General features: G+C 40.2%; 3 protein-coding genes across 5 annotated transcripts in view; 2 read left to right on the plus strand and 1 right to left on the minus strand.

Annotated features, from left to right (window-relative positions):
• The window catches only part of bphl (biphenyl hydrolase like), a 3,777-nt gene extending 2,381 nt beyond the window's left edge, over positions 1–1,396 (minus strand). The window contains exon 1 of the mRNA XM_051377885.1: positions 1,083–1,396. Coding sequence (XP_051233845.1) covers positions 1,083–1,165 — 83 coding nt within the window. The 5' untranslated portion in view covers positions 1,166–1,396. The remainder of the gene's footprint in view (positions 1–1,082) is intronic.
• A 3,585-nt stretch (positions 1,397–4,981) lies between these two features.
• On the plus strand, positions 4,982–14,332 carry LOC127350862 (dual specificity protein phosphatase 22-B-like). The gene is made up of 7 exons (XM_051377886.1): positions 4,982–5,279; positions 5,364–5,397; positions 7,679–7,761; positions 10,374–10,423; positions 10,595–10,669; positions 11,266–11,437; positions 13,544–14,332. Exons 1-7 carry the CDS (start codon positions 5,259–5,261, stop codon positions 13,691–13,693), a joined length of 585 nt encoding a protein of 194 aa, XP_051233846.1. The 5' UTR covers positions 4,982–5,258; the 3' UTR covers positions 13,694–14,332.
• Positions 14,333–15,880: 1,548 nt separating this feature from the next.
• irf4l (interferon regulatory factor 4 like) lies at positions 15,881–24,554 on the plus strand. Of its 3 annotated transcripts, none has more exons than XM_051377880.1 (9): positions 15,881–16,038; positions 16,246–16,445; positions 17,219–17,405; positions 17,667–17,743; positions 18,510–18,648; positions 18,763–18,864; positions 20,237–20,605; positions 22,030–22,142; positions 23,444–24,554. In XM_051377880.1, the coding sequence occupies exons 2-9, from the start codon at positions 16,248–16,250 to the stop codon at positions 23,603–23,605; spliced, it is 1,347 nt and encodes a 448-aa protein (XP_051233840.1). In that variant the 5' UTR covers positions 15,881–16,038; positions 16,246–16,247; the 3' UTR covers positions 23,606–24,554. The 3 variants fall into 3 exon arrangements, with proteins under 3 accessions (XP_051233840.1, XP_051233838.1, XP_051233839.1); XM_051377878.1 differs by having other exon boundaries at positions 15,884–16,038; positions 16,184–16,445; XM_051377879.1 differs by lacking the exon at positions 15,881–16,038 and having other exon boundaries at positions 16,062–16,445.
• Positions 24,555–26,253: the final 1,699 nt, after the last annotated feature.

The following is a 26,253-nucleotide window of genomic DNA, read 5'->3' on the forward strand; positions in this document are numbered from 1 at the left end:
TAAACTTAACTGAGTGGCATTTTCTGCTGACATGTGACTTTTCTTTGTATTTTGTTCTTTGATCTGTATTTTTTTTAGTCAACCAAATTAGATTTCTCCCCCAGGCAGCTTTGCTGTAGTTCAACTTCTTCCCGTGTGAAGTAATTGGTAGTTTGCAGAGTAGCTGATAATAGTGATACTAATAGCAGCCACAGTGCTTGTCAGTAATAATGATAATGATAATGATAATAAATAGCACTGTAAAATTTACAGTGATACAGCTGGACCTCCACTGTGTTGCAAGGTTATTATAGTTAACTAAAACTAAAACTAGGTGAGAAAAAACATTTGTACTTGTATCTCATCACGTTGCAGTGAGGAAACACTGGAGGCAGAATTAGAAAAAGATAGAAGACTGAGAGAAAGAAAAGGAAATACCAAATAAAACAAAGTCATAAAACAGATTAAGATGTATGAATAAATAAATACACAAAATAAACAGAGTAGCTAATAAATAGAAAATGATTAAAATGTATAAAGAGAAAAAGGGGATAAAACAAATAATAATATTAATAATAATAAAAGTTAACTAAAATAAAAATAAAAAAGCTAATTGAAACGATATAGTGTACTTACAAGTAAAATAAAATAAAAAAATATACAGGAAATGTCTTTTTTCTTTAGACTGGGATGTCTACATGACTGAGAGTCATGTAATCCATATTCTGACCTTCTTACATCTTATCCCAGACAATTAAAAACATATTTAACAATAACACTAATAAGTACTAAACTAAAATAAAGCATTTTAAAACACTAAAAACTAACAGAAACGAGCAAACCCACTCTGGAAACTCACTAACCTGAATCTAACGAATAATGAGAAACCCTGAATTACAGTAACTCTGCGGTGGAGCACTGTCCGGACACACTGCGCCATCTAGTGGATGTCAATCAAACAAGCTTCCAGAGACAACGTGTTACTAAAAGCAGAGCAGGCCCTTTCCTGTTTCCAAACTGCGGCCAAAGTCCACATTTCAGCCCAATGTGCATAAAAAAAACATGCAAATGTCGCAGTTAGTGAGCGCAGCGCAAACAGTTACCAGAACGGCTGAGACGCGGTGAGTGCGCTCCGGATGTCGGCTCCACGTTTAAACAAACGTCCTCCGAGTGAAAGCAACGCCATTCCTGCAGCCTCCACAGCCCACGGAGCAGCTCTGTCCTGCGGGTCTTCAGGTGGTCAGAGACCCAACAGTCCTCTGCAGTCCCGCACTGCGCGTCTCCAGGAAGCTGCGCTCACTTTGGCACTTTCCACATCGCCTTTATTGGCAGAAATTATAAAGCGAAAGTACCAAAAAGAACCGAAAGGCAGCATTCACGTAAAGCTTATTATATTAAACACACATATTGTATGTTTTAAGTAAGACATTATATTACAGGTGTCTTCATTTCCGAGGAAATTTCCTTGAGAGACCTCATTTGGAACAGCGGAAATAGAGACAATGTCATAAATATTTTGAGGCAGTTGTTTGTTTCAGGAGGAGTTTCCCTAAAGGTAAAAAGTTCCATATAAACACAACTCAGTGTTCATTCGTTATTCAGTTTGTAATGGAAACTATATATATTTTCAGTTGTTTGTTTTCCTGCAGTGAGATTATTTCTGAATAGAAGATTGTGGTTTCACTAGAAAACGACTGAAAATGATTTATTGGAAATAAACACTTTCTCCATTCTACATATTATTGTGAATATAGCACGTGTCCTTTTACAGGAAACTTCATTTATATGAAATTATAGGACCTGTAAAATAAGAGTTTTACTTTAAATAGGCTATGCATTAATACATATAATGTTAATAGACAAACAATGAATAGTATGTTCTCCTAAATCAGTGGTTTTTTTCTGTGATGCCCCCCTGCAGAAGCCCCACTACCCCATATCAATCATTAATAAGTAATAAATAAGTTTTAGTGACATAAAGGTTGACAGCATCAACAAACTTTTTTTAAAATCTTCGCAACATAAATCACATTCAGCTTGTTGTTTCCCTTTGGTCATCCATGCCCCTCCAGCCCTGCAGTGGCTCTGTGCCCCACCAGGGGGGCTCGACCCTCAGTGTGAGAACCACTGTTCTACATAGTGATATTATGGAGTCAGTCCAACTCCCTTCAGACCATTGACTTATTCAGGCAGGCTTTTAGTTAATGTACTGTAGTTTTTATTTTGAGTTTCATTTTTATTTAATTTTTAAAGAAACTATTTTATTATCTATCTTTAAGATGTATATATTCTACCTATTGTGTTTTAATGTCACACTGTAAAGCACTTTGAGCTGCATTTCATGTTTCAAAAGGGTTCTATATAAATAAAGTTATTATTAATAATCATTATTATTATTATTATAAACAACCTGATAAATCTCCAATCAAATTATTTGGGATTTTGATCAAAAAAAAAAAAAATTATATTCAACAGGTATAGTTACACCATGTTAGTGTAGCGTGTTATCATGATAACATTTGTTGATTAGCTGATGGGAAAGTTACTAGTTTTGAGATTCTGTTATATAAAAAAAAGAATCCTGATGAGGATGTGAACCACATTTTACGATTCTCAAATAGTTGCTGAGATGTTTCACTAAAAACCACAAATGTCAACCTCATGGTGGCGAAAAGAAGAAAGAAAAGAAAAAGTCAGAGGATTAAGAAAGTTGGGAGGATTCATCTTCTGAGGATCATCAATGTCTGTAACAATTTGTGCTTCTCACTCTTGTACATGCTGATTTATTTCACTGGATAAGTGTGGCTACCAAACTTTATGTCAATCTAACAAATAACTGTTGAGACATTTCACATTTGGGACTCATCCTCTGGAAATAAATTTCATAGCAATCAATAAATCAAGAAAACAATAGTCAGATTAATCAACAATGAAAGCGACTGGTAGCTGCAGCCTCCCAGTAACTGTCTGTAAGGGTTCTGCAGCACCTATTGGTTATCTGCTGAGTGTAAACTGTCATCAGACTTGAAAGTAACTCCTGAGTAATGTCTCCTCTTTCTCTTTTTAACACCAATTTAATCATCAACATCTCACATCCTTTATTGTCTATGCAACACAGCCCCCACCCCCACCTCCCACACACACACACATCCTCACACCTACAAAACCAGTGATGCGCCAACAAAGGTGTTTTTTTTTTTTTTTTTATACCTATGTATTCAGAAAGAGCTGTTTATCAATGGGTTCGACCCGCCTCTTGCGATGAGCTGTTAGCAGACCTAGTTCCCTGAGGTAGGCAGGCAGGCAGCTTTTTGTAAACGCCTCCACTCTCCTCTGCTTGTCAGAGCGTCTGAGCCATGCCACACATTGAACCACACACAGGAACACAAGAACAAGTCGACAAAGCTGGTGGCTAAAAATACCTCGATGGCCCCAGAGCGAGGTGCTGAAGATGAAGCGGGATTTACTGGAAACGCAGTGACTGAAGTCGATTCAAGTGAATGTCCACTGAGAGTCGACGCATAATTTAAAATAAATGGGGGGGGGATTTTTTGTTCTGTGAGCAGTTCTTATAAAATTAGGAAGTAATTTGCGGTTTTCCACTGTTTTATATAACATTGAACTGATTATAATATTTGATCATATTCTCGATATGTAGGCTGGTTGTTCCACAGCTTCCGTCCAGAATGAAATAAATCGGCAACAGTTGGATAGATCGCTGTGAAATTTGATACAGACATTCATGGTGCCCAGAGGATGAATCCTACTGACTTTGATGATCCCCTGACTTTTCCTTTTTTTTCCCCCGGCAGGATGACATTTTTGTTTTAGAGAGAAACACTGTGACAACTATCAGGTTGATTGCCATGATTGCTCGTTTCTGTTAGTTTTTATTGTTTCAAAATGTTTTATTTTAGTTTTTCTTATTTTAAATATAGTATTGGGTTATGTTTTTTGTCTGGGATAAGATTTAGATGTGAGATATTCAGAGTGACCAGGGGATGAATCCTAATGACAGCCCACCAGCTGGACAGTTTAAGTTTTCACTTAAATTCATTTACAAACTTTAATAAATCAACATATTACAGACACCTCAAAGCGAATGTATTTAAGAGTTTACTGGAAAAACAGTGACTGAATTCTAGTCCATGCACAAGTTAATTCTCCTGTTTCTCTGTAAAAGAAATCAATCTCACATTGTTTGATCTATCAGCTTCATCAGGCTTCTGTGGGTGTAGGTTGATCAGATTCTTTATGGGTTTTTATGCCTTGATAGGACAGTTCTTGAGCAAATCTGATCAACCTATGCCCACACAAGCCTGAGGAAGCAGATAGTGATAATATCAAACAAGAGATTGAGAGACGGGCGTCAACATGCAGCAGAGGACCAAATCGTACCCCGGCTCCTGCTCCAGGTGAGCTACCCTGCGCCCCCCGTTTAATCTGATTTGATCGACTAATGGCCTGGCGCCATAAGCAAACATCCCCACAACTCGTCATCTCATTTTGATGTCTGAAAATTGAATTTCAAATATTGCTGACTCTTGATTGGTGCACAGAAGTGTGGGACCCTTTTTCCAACCTCTTCCCGCCCACAAACCAGCATGAAGAGCACAGACAAAAATGAAAAATACAGACATTTCTTCCGTGTGAAATAATGGAAGCTGTCAGTCGCTCATACTAAAATATTGTTGTAAGATTTTAATCAGACAACCTTTATATTGTACCCCAATGCTTTGAGACTACATTGAGATGTATTGCAAGTGTATTTTGAGCCCCATTCAGAGGTGCTCCTTGTACGGTATAACACCTCAGCAGATAGTGATAGCCAGGCGTGCCGCACTGTTGGATCTGTTCTCCTCTGCCCTCTGGCCCTCAACCATCTTTGTCTGGTTGGTATGTGCCTATCCACAGTCCCATGACCCACTCCTAGTCTAAATATAAATATCCAAGCAGGGTGTTCCACTGTTAAGGTCACATTACATCATCCCAAGCAGCATATCCTCAGACACGCAGCAGTCGGGACGTGAGCTGCGGACACGTCAAAGGCTTTATGATATCCTGGGGCACACAAAAAGAGTCGTCAGGGGTGGTTTGAGAACGATGGGACGCAGCGACAGCTCGTGACTGATTGTACTCCTGTGGAGAGGGCTTGGCCAGAGCGAAACACCTCTGGAGCACTAGATGACACACAGCTCGAGCAGCTTTAAAAAACTGGTGAAAAAAATTGAAATTGTGTCCTGAAGCTGAGGTGCTTTTCTTGAGAATTCTTGGCGGACATGGGTAATGGAATAAACAAGGTACAGTATCAAATCTCTATACTTAAAGGACTGTGCGAACATGTACATTTACTTCTTTTGACTACATTTCTAACTTTATTTCAGGTCCTGCCTGATCTTTATCTAGGAAATATCAAAGGTAAGACGTGCTGCCTCTTTTCATTGCGTGAAGAATGGATTTATTTTCAGGATAATTTATGTTGAGGGTGTTTCAGTTCCTCATGTGGTGAGATGCTACACTGAGCTCAGTTTCTATAGAGTGGAGAGGTCGCAGTGTGCAGCAGAATGATTTAAGTCGTGTATTTTGAAGAAAAAAAAAAAAACACTATTACACTAAGTTTTTTGGCCTCTGTGTGTGTGGATGTGCGGGGGTTGGTTGGTAACTCTCAGCAGCTGGAGGAAGGCCGCGTGAGTGCTGGTGTGGGAGGGGATGCCCCGCTGTGTGGGGGTGTCCCCACTGTGAACTCAATTGCACATCTTTCCATAAAGCAGAAAAAGCAATCATTAGATTGCTTTTTTTTTTTTTAATGACATGGTGACCACACAGAAAAATGTCGCACAATATCGGTCACTTTTTGTAATCATGACATGTTCAGGGAATCACTGTCAAGCAGGAAATCTGACGCCTTTCATTTTAATCACCTTTGATCTGCTTTTATCCGTTTTGCTTGGCAAATATTACAAGACGAGTTTAACCTCCTCTCAAACCTTTTGTCTTCCTACAACAGGAAGTGCAAGTATGAGGAAGAGTCAAACTCTGAGACTGCTGTATAAGGCAGAACAGTCACTTCAGGAGCAGAGAAGTTGGTTAAAGAAGAGTCTTCTTTCAGGCTGGCTGGCAGAGCAATGCCTTAATTTGATACTTTTTGCGCCATAAATTTAAGTATATCTTCTATCTTTTAAAACTCACTTTCATAGAAGCTACTGAATGCCAAGAAAGACCCAGAGAGTCTTCAGGGAATGACGTGGAAAATGTATCTACAGACAAAATGTGTTATCTCAACTTTATTTTACATTTGAACTAGCTTGTAAACTAATAAAATACAGTATATTACACAAATTTAAATGTGTGATTTAACGTTAGCCTTTCAACACAACATTGCGTTAAAGGCTGAGATAGCTCTGCTGAGTTACATTAGCTTTAACAGGAGCGTAGCGTTAGGTTGTTGTAGCTCTCTTGCTTTATCTGATTGTTGGCTGTGTGATTTTATCTTCTTCTTGTAGTTGCTCTTAGATTCACAGAAATGATCTACGGCAAAATCAATTTATTGGGTAAAACAGACCAAATATGTAGTGAGTGTGTTTTGACTTTGACTTTGACTTTGTAGGACAGTGCAGGGGTGGATCTAAAGGGGTGGCATGGGAGTGCTGCCACCCTTCAAAAACATCCCATGCCACCCTAGTTTGGTGTCAAATTTAACACATTAATTTAGATTCATTTTAAAAATAATTTACAAAATGAATCATTTAATGATCTGACATATTTTAGGCTTAAGATCAATGAAAAAAGAGATGTATTCGGGAAAATATCTGAAGATTTGGAATTAAAACAATTAAAGTTAAATAGTTAAAACATCTTAATTTCAAATGTTGATGTGATTGTTTGCAATTAAATCAGCATATATTTCTCCTACACCTTAAAGTCTCCATACCACCCTCTTGCCACCCCATGAATATTTCTCTAGATCCGTCCCTGGGGCAGTGTCACTGGTCTGTGTTGAGCAGAAAGACTCTCTGTTACCAGCTTTAAGAACCTTGACACCCAATTAAAAATATTTATTCGATGTGAATGACAGACACACTTGGGTATTTGTTTCATTGAATGACCTTCAGAGCACTGGCTTAGCCACAGTGCAAGTTACATAATCAGATTGTGTTTCCTCTGCAAGCATCTTAAGGATTTATATCAAGTACTCATATATATATATATATATATATATATCTTTATTTTCCAATTTATATTGTAAGCAGTCTTTCTGTAGTTTATACAAACTCTAAAATTGGTGTTATTTTAACTGATTTGGCTGGCAGGAGGGCACAGATTCATGTTTGTCTTTTGGGGCATCAGCATCCTGCAAACTTGCAAAGCATGAGAAAAAAGTGCTGAAGACACATCTGTCCAAGGTAGAAAACATTTGGCTTCCTTTTAAAGAACAAAATTTGATTAGAACAATTACTGTTTCTTGCTTTTGGCCCAAGCTGCTGGACTGTTTTAGAAACACTGGTTTTCCGGTTTTTCTTTCAGTTCAAAACAAGAGCAACACTTTTAAGCCATAAGGCCACATTTGCTTGGAAGATAAGAAGAGGGGGGTTGTTGTTGGGTAGAAAATGCTTTATTTAGGTCGGACTCTTCATGGGGTGGTTTGTGATTGGAGGGGAAGAATATTTGAGATTTTCGTACTTTCTTTTGCGGTCCACAGATGCGAGAGACGGAGAACTGTTGGCAAAGCACAACATCACCCACATCTTGTCCATCCATGACACAGCTGCACCCATCCTGGAGGTGAGCTGTCTTCTGTGTGTCTTACATTGGCCTGTGAGACCTTACTACCTCAACATTGATCTGCCCATAAAGTACACAACTTCCCCTGAACTCACCACTGTTGTCCCCCACCTGTGTCCTTTCTGCTTACTCATTCTGAAAGCAATTAATGTTGAAGTGTCTTTTTCTGGCTTAATATTTACCTTAGGGCTCCAACTAACAAATACTTTCATTATTTTTCATTATTTGATTAATTAATTGAGTTCTTTAGTCTGACAAATATCAAATAATAGTAAAAAGTGTCCACAATAGCCCAAAAAAGCCAAGGTTACTTCAGACATTTAAGCCAAAACCAGCAAATTCTTTGGAATTTTCTCCTTGAAAACTGACTGATTTTGATAATTTATCAAAATTGTTTAATTTCTATTGATTGACTAATTGACTAATCGTTTCAGCTCAGTAGCTTTACTGCCTTTACCCTTGTTATCCTCCAAGGTATCACCTTAAACAATTTCATTACTACATGACATCATTGTACCTCTTTTGGTAAATGGTAAATAAGAAGAAAAGGTGTAAAGTAATATTCTTTACTTAAAAGTCATAAAGATTTTTACCAAAGGCTTTCGAAATAGACCACTTCAATTGGTGTGAAAGTCAGATGTTCTTATTTTCAATTTTGCACGGAAAGTCCTTATGTCTTGCACCAGTCGAGACCTGGAATTCACCAGGGTTTACCAAGTAAGCAGTCTTCGGAGTGACTGTGAGGCTTCGATATTGTGTGAGATCCCAGTGAATGTGAATTTGTCTGTTGTTTTAAGTCCGCGATGCAGCTGTGATGCAGATGGATTACACTGGAAGATGCTTTTAGCTCCACAGCTTGAAGCCCATAAAGTCTTGAAAGTGGAACTACATTTAAAAAAGAAAAAAAAGGTTTCTGGCTTTTCATGGCTGCATTTAGACATGTCAATTTGTGTATGAAAGAGCGGGAGAGGTGTTTTTCTTGTGTGTACGTGAGCAAGTGAGTGTGGGAAGGAGAGAAAGAGGTGATTCTACTGTGAGAACCTGGACGGTTGAAAGTAGAAATTTGCTCCTGTTGATTTACATTTGGTGACAGATGTACAGTAAGAATATACCTGCTGCACAACTGCAAAATCTCTTATTAGAGACCTTATCGTATCAGAATAATAATGAATAATCCTTTTGAATTTGAATTTGAATTTGGATTGAATTTAATTTAATTTGAGAGAAATATTGCGTCTCAGAGTCCGTTCGACTTGTTGATCTTTTCAGTGTCCGCTTTCACAACTTTCATCTTTTCTTGTTGAAAGCGAGCATGAAAAGTGCTCAGAGATTTCTGTACACTTTCTCCGTCCATGTATGTTTCATAGAACACTGAAGAGAAACAGCAACTTGTATAATACAGTATCACTACCCAAACTGGTCAACCACCAAAACTTTTTTAAAGGTTTTGGGCTTGAAATTGTGTCTTGACTCCCTGAACTGTGCGGCCCTTCATTCAGCACCTCATTAATGACTTGATTGATTGATTGTGAGATTGTTCTCACATTTATAAATGGATGACACAGCTTTTTGAGTTCTGTGGCATAATGATGACTCAGGTCTGTTTTACCAGTAGGCCAAATGGCCAGATGGGATGGTTTATTTGCATACCTAACAGTCAAACTGATTGATTTCTTGGAACACAGGACGATGGGACCTGAGAGAGGTAGAATTTGCAACCACCAAGTCTCATCGGATGTGCCATTTACTGTACACTGTGTGGCTCTTATTAACATACTGCAAAAAAAAAATGACAAGGTCACTTTTAAGAAAGTAAATCTGAGCCTCAAAAGTAAAGACAATTAATATCTGCACTCAACATACTGTGAAAGAAAATGTCGAGGTCAGTTTTTAAGTAAGTAAATCAGAGCCTCAAAACTGCCTTCTTGCAAGTAAAGAAAATTAAGATCTGCACTGATCAACGATTTGCATGCAGAATGTTTGGGAGTGTGTTCATGCTTTCTGTCTGTTTGGTTTTACAAATCACTGAGTCATGGTCATGATGAGTTTTAGGAGCGATGGTGCAAAGATACAAGAGGACTTCTCAGTATTTGTTTGCATGAGATGTCTTTAAAATAGTATTTTTTCCGCTGACATGCTCCTTTGATGAATGTACAGTATGTTAGTGATTAAATGTGTCTGTGTGTGTGTTTGTGTGTGTGTGTGTGTGTGCACACATTGTTTGTGGTTGCTGTGTGTGAAGCAACCTGTCTGGAGCGCTTCCAGAGCTCGACGCGTCCCAGAGGGCTCAGGGGTTTTTGCAGCAGTGCAGTCATAACGGGACACGGTAGTTTCTGTCCACTGCGTGTACCATCAGCTGCCAGGTGCACAGTACAAAAAACACACACAGGCGAACATCGTTATGTCATGACCCCCGGTCAGAGGGGCAAGGTTCCAGGGGCCGCCCCATCCACCGAGAAACAGGAAGTGTGTTAGAGCCAGTGTTCAAACAGATGACCTGACAGGATGAAAACTCTTGTTGCACTTACTGACTGTTCATTAATTCAACAGATTTATCTGCAGAAGAGTGTTGTTTGAGTCTAATCTACCCCCCCCCCCCCCCCCCCCTCTAGGGCATGACGTACCTGTGTATATCTGCTGCTGACCACTCTAAGCAGAACCTGTGAGTACCTATAATGCATACAGTATGTATATACGAGGTCCACTGTGTTTGTTCTTCAATATTAGATCTGATATTTCTACCATCTCATATCTGTGGCAAGTGTCAAGTCTGTGTTACCTAGCTGTTTAAGTCCATTTTAATTCAGTGTGGTTAATGTGATCATGTTACCAGGACTCAGTACTTCAGAGACAGCATCATGTTTATCCACGAGTCCCGACTGAAAGGAGAGGGCTGCCTCGTCCACTGGTGAGTGAAAATAAAATGATTACTGCTTCATTTGTTCTTTATTGAATGTATTGCATCTTACATTTGATTAATCAAACAGGACTTACTTGAGTTAAAGGGATTTATGTTCTTATTTTTTAAAACAATGTATATCTCTTATGTCTTGTTGTTTTGACTGCACTTAATCATTTACTGCACAGTACTTCAAATTTAAAAATCGATATTAAGTCTGGTCATAATATCCTGTGCATCGGAGTGGTGCTATGAAACTGGTGTCATTTGCATGTGGAAAGGAAGCAGCATAAAAATTCAAGTTTTGTTGACATTTGTTTATAATGATGAATATTTTGCTCAACTGACTGGAAATCCTCATATTTCATTAAGCCAGTTTTCATTTTCAACCACATCACTGTCACCAAACAGGACAACATTTTGTTTAATGCTTTCATTGCAGATTTCATCACCTTTCATCTTTTCAAATATCAAACATGAAAAATCAAGCATTAAACCACAGCTTTAGGAAAAAAGGGGTTTCACTTCTTTGTACACTAAACAAGAGAATCTAAATTATGTGGTGATTACAGCTAGCATCATGCTGTGGGGCTCTGTGCTCTCAGTGTTGCAGGAGTGTCCCGCAGTGTGACTCTGGTGGTGGCTTACATCATGACAGTGACCGGTCGCGGCTGGGTGGAGTCCCTGGCGGCGGTGAGGGCAGCTCGGCCGTGTGCGGGGCCGAACCTGGGCTTCCTCAGGCAGCTGGAGGAGTTTGAAAACACAGAACTGACAGAAGTGAGTGACACTGATATCACGTTGTTATGCTCATCAAGATTGTATTATAACATTATACATTTCTTTAATTACTTTTGTATATATTCGTTTTCATTGCTACTGGCGGAGTCCGCCATTCGTACATGGGATTCAAACTGTGTGTCTATGCACAATTCAATTAAATTCAACTTTATTTGTATAACAAAAGTTATTTCGGGACACTTCTTAAATAGAGCAGGTCTAGAGCGTACTCCTTATAAAATTCTTTACAGAGATCCACCACTTCCCACCATGAGCAAGACCTTGGTGACAGCGGCAAGGAAAAACTGTCCGTCTGCCTCAGCCGGTTGGGGTTTGAGAGAGAGAGAAGGAGAGTGGGGGGTAAAGGGGGAAGGGGTGGTGGGGTAGAGAGAGAAAGAGATGCACAGCAATAACAACAACAACTATAATAGTAGAAATTAGATAATAATAATGATGATGAGAACAGCCACAACGATGAATAATAATGATAATAATGATAATAATGAAAATGAATGGTTGAGTAATGAATAATAATAATTATGACAATAATATTAGCAATAAAAAATCTTGGGGGGGGGGGGGTTCCTCTTTGTTCCTTTTTAAAAAAAAAAAAAACCCTGGAAAAAATTTTATTTTAATTTAATTTAATTTTATTTGTATACCGCCAATTCAAACGTTATCTCAGGACACTTTTCAAATAGAGTAGGTCTAGAACGAACTCTTTAAAGCATTATTTACAGAGACCCAACAGTACCACCATGAGCAAGACCTTGGAGACAAGGGCAAGGAAAAACTGCCTGTTAAAAGGCAGAAACCTAGGACAGATCCTTCGGCTCTAGGTGGGTGGACGTCTGCCTCGACCAGTTGGGGTGAGAGAGAGAGAGAGAGAGAGAGAGAGAGAGAGAGAGAGACAGACAGACAGACAGACAGACAGACAGACAGGTGCACAGCAACAACAGTATTGGCAATGGCAATCTAGCAGGACCATGGCAGGAGGCTCCACCAGGATCGATAAGAACCTGCGAGACGAGAAAGCACAAGAACTCCGGGGAAGAAGTGAAGTTAGTAACATGCATTAATGGAACATGAATGAGTGCAGAAAGAGAGAGGAAGAGAGGAGCTCAGTGCAACATGGGAAGTCCCATGGCAGTCTAGACCTAGAGCAGCATAACTAAGGGATGGTTCAGGACTCACCTGATCCAGCCCTAACTATAAGCTTTATCAAAGAGGAATGTCTTAAGCCTACTCTTAAATGTGGAGAGGGTGTCTGCCTCCCGAACCACAACTGGAGACAAGAAAGCACAAAGACTCCAGGGAAGAAGTGAAATTAGTAACATGCATTAATGGGACATGAATGTGTGCAGACAGAGAGGGAGAGGAAGAGAGGAGCTCAGTGCATCATGGGAAGTCCCATGGCAGTCTAGACCTAGAGCAGCATAACTAAGGGATGTTTCAGGACTCACCTGAGGAGGAACATCTTAAGCCTACTCTTAAATATGGAGAGGGTGTCTGCCTCCCGAACCACAACTGGAAGCTGGTTCCACAGGAGAGGAGCTTGGTAACTGAAGGCTCTGGCTCCTGTTCTACTTTTAGAGACTATAGGAACCACAAGTAGCCCAGCATTCAGAGAACGTAGTGTTCTAGAGGGGTAATAGGATACTATGAGCTCTTTAGGATATGAAGGTGCCTGACCATGACCAGTGAAAACATCTCTTGTGCCATTCGTTGCTCTTCTTTCAATGAACAAATACTCTCTAATAAATAACTGATGCTAGCAGCATCCATGGTAACTTCTACATGCCCACCCCCTTAGCTGCCAGTGCTTCCTCTAAGAACGCTGACTGGTCCGATACCACGTAGGTTGGCCACAAACGCATAGACAACACGTATCAGTATATTCTCAGTATCTTTCTGCAATAATCCAAAATCCCATTGGCTTCTCGTCCAAGGAACCAGGGGTGATGCTAACTTCCGGGTTTGCCTAGAAAAATACGTCCTTCCTGCAGCACACAGTTGGAAACAACCTCCATCTGTCCTTGATCCTGTCTCAGCTGTCATTTATTCATCTGACTCATTTTTACACTCACTCTGCTCTCCCCCCTCCAGTATCGGGCCTGGTGGAAGGACCGATACGGGAAGAAGAACTCGTTCAATGACGATGAGGAGGTGAAAACCCTTTTAACTCAGAAGTCTAACAACAGCAGCAAGACCATAACGACCAGCATCACTCCTGCACTGGGCACCAGTGGCACCTGAAAGAACGTCTTCCAGTCAGTCTCGTTTTTCCTTGAACTTGAACAAGCTTCTGCCCGGACCATTTAACCCACCGAGACCAGACCAGCTGTCTTTATCGTCCATCCTGCAGATAAAAAAGCCACAGCAGGGGTCTGCTTTCGTTTTATTGTTGCGATATGTTGAATCTCATGTTTGCAGAAGTAGTCATGTGATGGGAGGGGGTTTTTATGTCATCATCTCTGTCCCCCTCGTCATGTCATGTCCTTGCTTCTAACTGTCAAAACAACATGCAAGGGCAGTCAAGCACAACACCAACGAAATATGTACATACAGTCCACAGTGTGAACACACATTTAGCTGTGTGCACTCCCCGTCAGTTATGTTATGCTGTGTCCTCTACTTGAAATATGAGTATTACTTTCTGTAGACACTGTGGAAGCTGAAGAAACGCTGTATCTTCCAGTAACACAGGGCCAGAGGCAGTATTTATACATTTATAACTGTTTTATTCCTTAATTGAACGTATTATTGTTGAATTATATTATTTTTGTTTTAATGTCATCAGCTTGTGGAGTTAATGATTCACACCGACATTTATTTTACACATGTGAATTTGCATTTTATTTAATTAAATACCCATTAAAGTGAGATTTAATTTGTCAGGTGATTGTTTCTTTATCGATTGAGAACAGGGAAAAAGACTGGAAAGTAAAAAATACATAATGCTGCTACACTAAATGTGTAAATATATATAGAGTTTCTTTTCAATTACTGGATATTTAAGACAATTCAGATTTTTTATAAAACAAAAGAAATAAAACGTTGGTTCAATTTGTCACAACTGGTCAGTGGATGAAGTTTAGTTCCTTCACTTACATAAAAGTAACAATACAAGAAGTATCTCTTAACTTGAAACTGAAGATGTTTATTCATATTAACCTTTTTGTGATTGTTATTGTTGTTAGTGCATTAAAGCTGCTACAGAAATAAAGTTATTAATAAAAGTACAACTACCTTAAAACTGTTCTTAAGCACAAAACCTGAATAAGTTTACCCTACTATTCCATGTAGTTTTAGTTTTTAATAACGTGTACTTCAAGGTAGATCCCACCACAGCAGCTGGTGACTGATATCTGAAGTAATCTATTTTAAGGGGTCACAATCCACAGAGGAGTGGCAGAATCATAGTAACTAAGTACATTTACTCAAGTACTCTCCTTACAGTAAGTACAATTGTGAGGTATCTGTACTTTACTCAAGTATTTCTATTTTATGCCACTTTTTATTTTTACTACTATTTATCTGGCAGAAATACTTTACAGGTGGAGATTTTAAGAAGAAAAAACATGTTTCAGTTTATGAAATATGACATAATGATGTTGTTAAACTACAACAGAAGATGAGCTTCACCTCCGCCAACAATTAAAGTACAGCTTTACTGCACCAATCCAATAATAGAATAACATTACACTGAGAGAAATATTGTGCTTTGTATTCCACTGCAACTAAATGTACTAATTACTTTACAGATTAAGATTTTACATTCAAATTCTTTATGATAATATGATGCTACAGATTAAAACAATCCAAGTTATAGGTTAATGCACTTTATTCCAACACTGCAGATACAATACTTTGAGTACTACAATCTGTACCTTTATTTAAGGTGTTGAATGCAGGACAGGATGAGGATCTTCCATCGCTGCCATAAAGGTCGTAAATGACTGATTTAGAGCGTTAAAGTGAGTTTTGTACTGAACTTTTAATAATCCCATAATTGTAAGGCTCCTCTGTAGACACTGTGCTCAGTCTCCGGCCTGTTTTACTGCGTTAGTCTCTCTGTAAGGGGCATTCTATACAAATATGACACACAGTTTATAATAATCTTATCTGGTAGGCTGTTCCTGTCTCTACAGCTGTTCAAATCTTCCACTGGGAACAAACTTGCGCTGATGTGTGTGTGTTTTTTGCGCAGCGCTGCCACTGCTGGACCACTCTATAGTTATTTTTCGTAAAGCTTTTATCATTTCAAAGAATTGTTTTTGTCTCCGTCCCAACATTTTCCACGCGTGCGGGTGTGTGACACTTGTGACTGACGCCGGCAGGGTTTCCCCCGGTGTGTGTCTTACTGGAGATCGGCCGCTGTGCGCGCTCTGATAAGCTTCACAGGAGAGAGAGAGGCAGAGAGTCAGGCGGGCGGGCGGGCGTGCGCATAGAAGCAGGTGCGTCCTCCTCAGCATCCCCTCTGTGTCTCCGCCCCTCCCGCGGTTCGCTATAGGCTGGAGGATTTAAGCGGGCCCGCCGTAAGGATGTGAGCTTTCGGAGACTGATTGATTTCAAAAGTTGACGGGTTTCGAGTTTCACAGGTAAGACCGGCTCGGTACTCTTCCAGGGCGCACATTAAGGGCCAAGTTATAGTCTGCGTGGGAGACCAAAGGGGGGGAGGCAAAACCTTTTATTGAGTTTTACTGATAGACTCACCCTTCTCTGCTACATTTACACTACTTTCAGAACACCTATCGGCACATTGCACTGCATTACAGTGGAGTTGTTGCATGCGTCTGTTTGGGCAGAGATGAACGCAGAGTTGGATTACGGAGGCTCCGGGAGCAGCGGGAACGGAAAGCTGCGCCAGTGGCTCATCGAGCAGGTGGACTGCGGTAAATACCCCGGTCTGGTGTGGGAGAACGACGAGAAGACCATCTTCAGGATACCGTGGAAACACGCCGGGAAACAGGACTACAACCGGGATGAGGATGCCGCGCTTTTCAAGGTAAAACACCCGCATCCTCCGGTGCCTCCGGTACCTCCTTTGCCGGTCCAGCCGGAGAGAAACGTGTGACTTTCAGAATAAAAGTGAGCAAGTAAACTGAGACACATCGTTTCAGACGCTTTTAAAGAGGATTCAAAGAGCTATAAAGGGAACAAATATGAGAAATATTACATTTGTTTTTCATCATTATGATGCGTTTCACAAAGTAGTCTATTTAATAAATGAATTAACACTTATTTATCAGTTCGAGTTTGGATGTCTTGTTTTGATCTATAATGTATTATGTAAGGAACTTTGTATTGACTTTTGTGCAATAGAAATAAGGCTGTAACGATTCTTTATTGATCAGTCTGCCGATTTAAAGTATTTCTGATTACTTTGATTAATATTTGGTTTAAATAGTTAAAAAAAAAAAAGTCCGACACAAGTTTCCAGAGCCAAAGAGGACTTCTTTCAAAATCTAATTTGTTTAATATGATATATATTGTAAGTTTAATATGATATAAGACGATCAAAAACAGGACATTTTCACATTTGAGGCTTTGGAATTTTTTTTTGTTTCCTTAATAGACTAATAGTTTAGTTCTATAACTCATATAATAAATAATAAATGATATAATAAACTTTCCCTATCTCGAGAGAACGCCTACTACCTCGAAAGTCTCACTTCTGCAGACTGTGCAATGCTGGAGTTTGGAGAGCTCATCCTCCCAGGCTGAGCTTTCTGTCAGGGTTTTATATTAATAACGTTTTTACCGGTGACCTGTGTGCAGGCCTGGGCGCTGTTCAAAGGCAAGTATCGGGAGGGGATCGACAAACCGGACCCGCCGACCTGGAAGACTCGCCTCCGCTGCGCCCTCAACAAGAGCAATGACTTTGAGGAACTTGTGGAGAGGAGCCAGTTGGACATCTCAGACCCGTACAAAGTCTACCGCATCATCCCCGAGGGCGCCAAGAAAAGTCAGTCCCACACCACACACCTCATGTATGAGCACAGCATGAGTTCAAAGACAATGCAGCACACATATTAGAGTCCTTGGAGTTAACCAAAGTAGGTGTTTGAGTTTAGCTGCTGGAAATTCTTTGAACACACATCAGGTTGATTGATAAAGGTCGATGACTCCTCATTCACCACCAGTGAAGGTCATGCTGTGAGATGTGGACTTTTTCTGTGTTTAGAGTTCGTTTATTCATATTTCTGTTCTTTGTCTTGCATTTTAGGACCCCGGCAGGAGGACAGTCCCCTGAGTCCAATGAGCTATCAGGTGCACCCCTCCTATCCTGCCCTGCAGACTCAGGTGATTTTCATGCACATGAAAATGAGTTGGGGGGGGGGTTAAGAGAGACAGAGAGTTTGCCGGAGAGGTTGAATGTGAAACAGAAATGAGCAGGCATACTGTACCATGCATGATTGACCTCTGACACAGCAGAAGCCAAGTGCACCCTTCAGGTTTATGAAAGTTAAGTCTGAGTGATGCTGCCTTCAGGTGCACAGGACCAGGAGGGTGTTTGTGTTGTTCAAGTTAATGTGATGTGACATTTTAGGTGTTGCAAATCGTATAAAAACCAGGTAAATAACAAGTGTTTTGTAATTTATTAGAGGGTATGTTATTTATTTTTAATCTTTTATTAGTCGCCAAAAATATTACTTTAATTTTACTGTTCAATTACATATATTTTTTTTTATTGTAGCTTCTTTTAGCTTCAAAGTTGTTGTTTGAGAGCCACAAACAGTCAGGAATATAATTCTGGTGGACAAATAATAGTTTTTATTTTATTTTATTACTTTTTATATTTTATTTGACCTAAAAATAATCACATTTTAACATAGTCAGTCTAAAAATATGTCATATTAACTACCAGCTTTATTTATTACTAACAAAAATAATAAATGTAATAGGTTGTAAAATGTATTAGCAGTTTATCCTGCAGCGGAGCTCCATTGACACTCCTAAAAAATAAAACGTTCATCACACAAAAAGTTGCATCACCATATCTGAATCTTCAGGTTTGGATTCTGTTGACTTTGCATGTTGAGCTGATTGATTGTGTCTCTGTCTGCAGATGTCTTCGTACATGCCCACACCAGAATGTGGCTGGAGAGATTTCTGCCCGGAGCCGACTGCCCTGTCTGAGCTGCCCTTCAGTCAGTGTCCCTGTCCCCCCCGCAGCCTGCAGTGGCAGGGCCCGTCCATGGAGAATGGTATGGCACTAAATATTCATATACAAGCACATAGCATCTTTGGTAGTTTGCACACATAAATGATTTTTATGGGTTTTTTTTGTGTTGAGCTCCTGTTTGCTCCCATGTGTGCAGGATACCAGCTCAGAGCCTCAATTTACTCGTACGGTCCTGCTGACAGCCAGTCCACGCCGTTCCCACTGGACGCCAGCATCAGATCAGCGGAAGCGCTCTCAGGTAAACAAACGCTTTCATTTCACTTTTTTTTTCTGTACACAGTGGAATCAGAAAGGGAAGGGGGGGAGGAGGTGGGGAGGGAGGTACTGTTGGTCCTGGTGACATCGCTCATGACTCAACTGAGCTTTGAATGTGATTTTAACCAAGAAACTTTTAAATAAAGCCATAAATTAAAACCAGACTGTGAATACATCTTTACATAATGTATAAACATTAACATGTCTTAAACCTGCATTCTTTCTAATGGCCAGCAGGGGGCAGCTCAATGGGCTGCAAAAAAGTCAGATAGAACTGAGTCTTATGGGAAAATGGCCCTACATCTCACTTGATTTATGAGCTCAGTAAACAGTTTCCTGATGAGTTTATGGTCTCAATCTCTAGTTTCAGTCTTCTCCCATACAGCATGATGTTCATTTAGTGAATTATGCTCCCATTTAGAGTAAAATAGATGACAAAGCAGAAATGCTTTAGGGCGTGGCTACCTTCTGATTGACAGCTCATTCTCATTCTCGGTCCAGCTCAATGGACCAAACTCAGAACGTGCTGTAATTAAAGTTAACAAAATAAATCAATCGGGAATATTTTCAATTCTTATTAGTGCATGATTCAGAATCAACATTCACACCAACCCTGCAAGCTGGCGTTTCGATACACCCACTGTACGCTACCTGTCAAACATTATGCAGCTTTAATGAAACTTGGAGAGATGGCACTTTGTTTTTGCATCCGATTCGAAACACTGACTGCAGTTTACCAAATCTTGCAACACAGATTCTCCTGCTGTAATTTCAAAAGCACTAAGAGAATATTTTGGCAGCAGCCATTTTGACATGAAATAGTTGGACAAATAAAGGTGTTACCAATGACGCAAATTAAGGTTGTGTTCCAACGTGCACAGCAGCAGCACCTTGACTCTGTTTGACCCGAAAGGAACAGAACCTTAATTATTAGCATTGGTAGCACCTGTGTTTACCCTACTATTTCAAGTAGAGTTGTTCTGATACCAATACCAGATACTGCCTAAAATGTGGTATCAGATATTGGTGAGTATGCCTGTCTGTGCACCGATCCGATACCACGTAAATTATTAGTCCGAAACAGGACCCTGCTACTTCCCAGCCATATTTTCCCCCCAGGATAGTGGAGTCACGACCCGCCTTCCTTTGATTCTAACAAAGGGTTTAACCTGAGTCAGGCCATACAACAATGATAGAAAGCATACAGGCTTAATAGTATACACTTGTTTGCTGTAGTACTTGGAGAACTACAAACCTTAGGATGCAGGACAATACAATTATTTGTAAAAGTTTAAGAAAGGCGTCAGGAAACATGTTCAGTGACCTCCACCTGTGTTCTCTTCTCCTCCAACCAGACTACCGCCTGCACGTGACTGTATATTTCCGGGACAATATCATAAAGGAGGTGACCACATCCAGTCTGGAGGGGTGCCACATCACTCCTTCCCCCCAAGAGGAGAAGCACTACCTGCAGCCTGGGGGTCCTGAGGTGATCCCACTGCCTATGGACAGTCTCAGGAGGCCAGAAGAGTGTCCCCCGAGTCCCCCATCCGCCTTGGAGAGGGGAGTGTTATTGTGGATGGGCCCCGACGGACTCTACGCTCGGAGGCTGTGTCAGAGCAGAGTGTACTGGCAGGGAGGACTGGCCCAGTATGGAGACAAGCTCAACAAACTGGAGAGAGAGGTCAACTGTAAACTCCTCCACACACAGGACTACCTGACAGGTGAGACAGCAGGAAATGGCTGCAACTAAACATTTATTTCAGAGTCACTTAATCCCACGATTTCCTTTGATTGTCTATCAAGTAGTGAAAGATTACATCGCAGCGCCCTAAAGCCCAGGGCGGCATCTTCAATTCAACAGTCCATTCACATTTAATTAGCTGGAACCAGCAAACGATTGGCATGTTGGTTCTATAAATGATAAAACAATTGATTTTCATATAAGTTTTCTACAAAATTAAAGCGTGTTGCACAACTCCTCTCCAGCACATAAGCATCGTGCACTGTGGTGCGATGTATTCAAATTTTTAAATCGCACTGAAGCTTGCACAAAAGTCAATGAAGTTATGCTGGGTCACATTTAAAATGTTTCAGTAGTAGTGCTGATCTGAGTTTCGGTACTGACACAAAATGAGACGATACTTTAAATAATATAAATTAAAAACTAAAAAAGGAATTATCTGATTAAATAAGTTAATAAATCTACCAAAACACCCACCCCGTTATTACTCCACTCATTATTTCAGCACTAAACAAGAAGCCATTGTAACACAGAGCTCTTGCTAAGGCTAAACTAACCCCAGTTTGTGCCTCTCATGTTTCATCAATACATTCCCCTCACAGAGCATCTGATGACACTTACCGCTTACACTACTCAAAGACTCTTCTAACCATCTGGATGAAGAAGTACGTCACATATTGCACAATAACAACCCTTTTTAAACCCCTTGCTCAAGTTGCAGCTGTAGCCGATAGCTGGAAAAACCAAACCTCTCTGTTTTAGTTAAACACAAGCAAGAGTTGCAGCTTGAGAAAGGGGTAAAACACTTTTTATAGTTCAGCAGACTGAATATCTTTTCATCCACATGGTTTATGATTCTGGAAATACCTTCAGAGTGCTATTAATCAACCTTCTGGGTTTTTCAGACTTTACCGTCTATCTGTTTTTGAGAAAATGGGGTGCTTAGCTCTGTGGCTAAATTTACTATAAGTCCTGCAGCTGACTTATTGTAAATCTAGCCACAGAGCTGAATGAAAGTAGAGTTCTGTCCATCTGTCTGAACTGTCTTTGAGGAAAAGTACCAGAACAAAACTTAAGACAAATAAACCCCCTAAAAAGTCAAAATCACCTAATACTTGAGCCAGACAAACTTCTTTAAGTAGTATTTCATGATGAGGTAACAATCACATGACTTCTTCACAGTCACATCATCCCCGCCCACATGCTAACCCAGCTGTGTAAAAGGCTGACAGCTAATTGAATTTGCATACATAGTGTGACCAGGACTTTCCATACGAAACACCCCAAATGTCATGCCACTTCAAGTGAAATTCTTCTGAATTCATTTGAATCTGTACAAGTTCACATTTATTTGCAATGTCAAAGCTAACAATTACTTGGTCTTGTCTCCTCCCTGGCTATCAGAGATCCAGAGTTACGGGCTCCATGGTCGGCCGCTGCCACGTTTACAGATCCTGCTGCACTTTGGAGACGAGTGTCTGGACCCGCAGAGACAGAGACGGACCCTCACTGCCCAGGTGATTGTCCATACTGTAATGCTAGAAAGCACTGTTTAATTAGCCCTTCCTTATATCTCCTCACTGTACTTTAAACATTATATTTACTGGGTTGAAGGTTAAGCCTTGAAAGTTTACAGTGTGGTTTGAAAAGTGAAAAATAGGACCTGAAAGTTAAAACCAAACATTTGAAAGTCTGTTAGAACTTCTTCCAAGTCATAATGTTTCATAACTAACTAAATTCAGTTTCATAACGCACACCTATGTGACTTAAAGCGAAAACAAGGAGCAATGCAGTCAGATTATCAGGCTAATTTAACACTTCAGCTAAGTTAATTGGATGATGGGATTTCTGACACTGAAACCCAGAATAAAAAGAAACACCCAAACCCAAAGAGCGGAGGTTCAACCGATTGGCCATGCCTGTCTCAGTTAATGAAACAGGCAGATTAGAGTTTAAAGAATGAATTGATTAATTGAGAAGTGAAAATACCAAACATTCCCTTAGTCCGGCCTCTCCGCTTTTCTTTGTCTCATGTTAGTAAACTGAATATTTTTAGGTTTTGGAACAATTTGATGTCATCATCTTTGGGCTTCAAACTGTGATGGGCAATTTTCACTTTTTTGCTAAATTGTAAAGCCTAAAAAACGTACAACGTAATCAAGATTAGAATTGGAAGACTTAATAATTAATTAATGAAAATAGAAACAAGTTGCCGCAACCAATTCCGATTTAAGAGTTATTATATCTGCAAATCAACATACAGCAAACACACTTCTGTGGAAAGTTTCTGCTATTTTATATATAACATCCCCATTCCTGATCAAAGTTCAGATCGATTGGATGTTTTTCCAAAACAGCCGTTAATAAGCTCAACAGCAGAGCCCCATGAGTCAATCTGAGATGTGGACAGTTATTCAGAGGCCTGAACTGCCATCCATGCTGTTCCATTAGCACTATCTCAGTTCGTTAGAGCTGAAAGAGCCGATCTTAAACACTGAAAAAGTGTGTTGAATCTCGCCTGCGATAACCGGTACCTGCTATCGTGTGACCAAAGCTCCATGCAGCCTGAAACCTGAATTTAAAGTTATGAAACAGTGCAATCTATGAGAACAAAGCAGCTCTTACAGACTTTCAGGTGTTATTTTTAGACTTTCAAATCCTATTTCTCACTTTTCAAACCATAGTTCAAACTCTCAAAACTTCCATTTTAGGCTTTCAAATAATACTTTTGATCATTTGATTCTGATTTAAGCTCATAGAAACTATCTTCAGTGGAAACAATTTGAAGCCTAACCCGTCTGACCGTCCCGTGTTTCAGGTGGAGCCAATGTTTGCCAAGCAGCTCCTGTACTACGCCCAGGGGATGAGCAGCCACTTCTACCGCGGCTTCGATCACCTGGGAGTGCCGGACCACATAAACACCTCGGAGGACTACCAGAGGGCCATCACACATCACCACAGCAGCAGCCTGCAGGAGTGATCTCAGGAGGTTCAAGTGACTGTTGAAAACTTCAAGATGCAAAGATGAACTTTAACACAAGAGGCCAGAAAACTCTGAAACAAGAGGACAGTATTATACATAATGGACATTTAGTGACAGTTCCTGTTGGCCCTGAAGGGAGTGGATGGTTGGAACCAAAGTTGCAGTATTATTTTCTTTCCTTACTGTATTTTTAGGGCACCACGATTCTTTTCTATGCAAAGAAAACTGACAGCTTAGGTGATTGTACTGTAGAAAACGGTGCGGTGAATTTTAGTGCCTTACGGGGATAGTTTGACATTTTGGGAAATACGCTTATTCACTTTCTTGCCAAGAGTTAGATGAGCAGATCGATGCTGCGCTCAAGTGTAAACTGTAAATATGAAGCCAGAGCCAGCAGGCGGTTAGCTTAGCTTAGCACAAAGACTGAAGACAGGGGGAAACAGCTAGCCTGGCTCTGTCCAAAGGTCACAGTTTAGCAGCTTATGTTGTTGTTGTTGTTGTTGCCACAGCCAGTAACCTCCCGGAGACCCTGTTGGTTAGCCCGGCGTGTACCAACGACATATAACACGTGATCTTTAAAAGGGAGCCAGGCTAGCTGTTAGCTTAGCAGTCTTTATGCTAAGCTAGAGTGTGATAGATTCAGTCATTTAACTCTTCTTCTAAATAGTTTTGTTGCTAGGAGACACTATCACCCCCCCATGTAATAAATTATGAATGAGGTTTTGTGCCTGGCTGCGTATGTGTGAGGGATCTCAGGGAGCTGATTTTAGATAAGCTTTTTCAACTCAATTTTGTGTCAAATATTTCAGTTTTATGATGTATTTTTTACATTTAAGTGTCATAAATCAAATCTGAGAAGAAGTTGAACGTTTCAAGCTTGTTTTTTTTCCGCCTTGAATGAGCACATTTCTGTTCTTAAAAAAACAATAAATGGCTTAAATGTTAAGAGTGACGACCTCTGTTCATAACTGTGCGAGCTCTTCGGGTTCATGTCTGAACAGGAAGTGTGGTTCAGATGCAGGATGAGGCTGGTTAATCAAACACTTCATTATCACAAACAGTGCGATGACATCACGAGGGGAGGAGAGAGAGGAAGAGGTCGGGCCACGCTTTCCACGCTGCACCGGAGAGAAAGCCTTCCTGGTTTCTACTCGTAGATTAGAGTGTGTTTCCACTTCCATGGAAAACAGTCACAAAACCCACAAATACATTTGTCACCGGCGTGAAATAATTTACAAGAAGAGCAAGGAAGATATCATCACTTGATAAGGTTGCTTATGAAAAACATGTCAGTCGTTTTACTTTGAAAACCACTGCCTAATGGCACCTTTTTTTTTTTTCATCAGGCAGAGCTTGAGAGTTTAATGCAACTCCCAGCACAGACTTTATAAACAGTACAGTAAATACTATGCTTTAATTAGATTAATTATTAAATCCATAAAATGTAAGAAGTCACAGCTTCCCGAGGTGACGTCTTCAAACTGCTTGTTTTTCCCCAAAAAACTCAAAAGATATCCGATTTTTTACGACATAAAGCACAGAAAAGCAGCAAATCCTCACATTTTAAAGGTCCAGTGTGTAGGATTTAGTGGCGTCTGGTGTAGTTGCACACAATAACACCCGTGCCTCATCCTCCCATTCCAAACGTGTGGAGTCAGTGTTTGGTTTGTCCGTTCTGGGCTACTGTAGAAACATGGTGGTTCAACATGGCGGCCTCGCTCCCTCTGATAAAAACAGCTCATTCAAAAGTAACGAAAACACAACAATTCTTAATTTCAGGTGATTATATACCAATGAAAACCTACCTATGAGTATTATATTCCCTTTCTGCCAATAGATCCTCCTGAATGTTACACACTGGAGCTTTAATACACACAAACAGAGCAAATCCAGGAAGGATAAGTCTGGTGATATTCTGTTATTCTTACTGTCAACAAATCACATCAAAAGACCAAAATCAGCAATGAACTGATCGGTACATTTTGTCGGTGTCTCCACTGTTCAAAAACTACACTACACCTGCTGCTAAGATTTATGTCTTCATAGGAACCAATGGGCTTGGTGCTGAGAGCCACAGGCAGGAAATCAGAAAGAAAGCATTTAGAGACAGACACATTGTTGGTTTTGGTCATTTCATGGGATTTTTTGACTGTAGAAAATGTGTATATTGCTATTATATAGCTGTTCTATAATATTGCCAACATTATTGAGACATTGAAATCCCTGCCAATAACCATTGTTGGAAATTATGGATGATATGGATATTTCTCCTTTTTAATTAATTAAAACTGGTGTTAAACTTCAACTAGGTTACCATGATGCTGTCAGTAACAGTCCTGACCTTTTTTGTAACTTTAGATTTGATTAAAGAGTCACTGAAGGGGGGCGCATGGTAGCCCCATGTAGGGCCGATTCCAACCTCTGCTGCGTGTCGTCCCCCCCCCTCTCACACTCCCCCCCTTTTATGTCTGTCTTGGAATAATTCTGTCCTATCAAATAAAGGCATGAACCCCCCCCTGAAATATCTTTAGAAGAGTAACTGAAGGAGACAACCCAAATGACTCAAACGTAGAAAACCGTGTAACATTTCAAGGCAGAACATTATCGAACACTTTTTCCTCCAGCGGGTTGAATGTCACCGGTTA

Source organism: Dicentrarchus labrax, unplaced genomic scaffold (genome assembly GCF_905237075.1).
Source record: "Dicentrarchus labrax unplaced genomic scaffold, dlabrax2021, whole genome shotgun sequence".
Taxonomy (NCBI): domain Eukaryota; kingdom Metazoa; phylum Chordata; class Actinopteri; family Moronidae; genus Dicentrarchus; species Dicentrarchus labrax.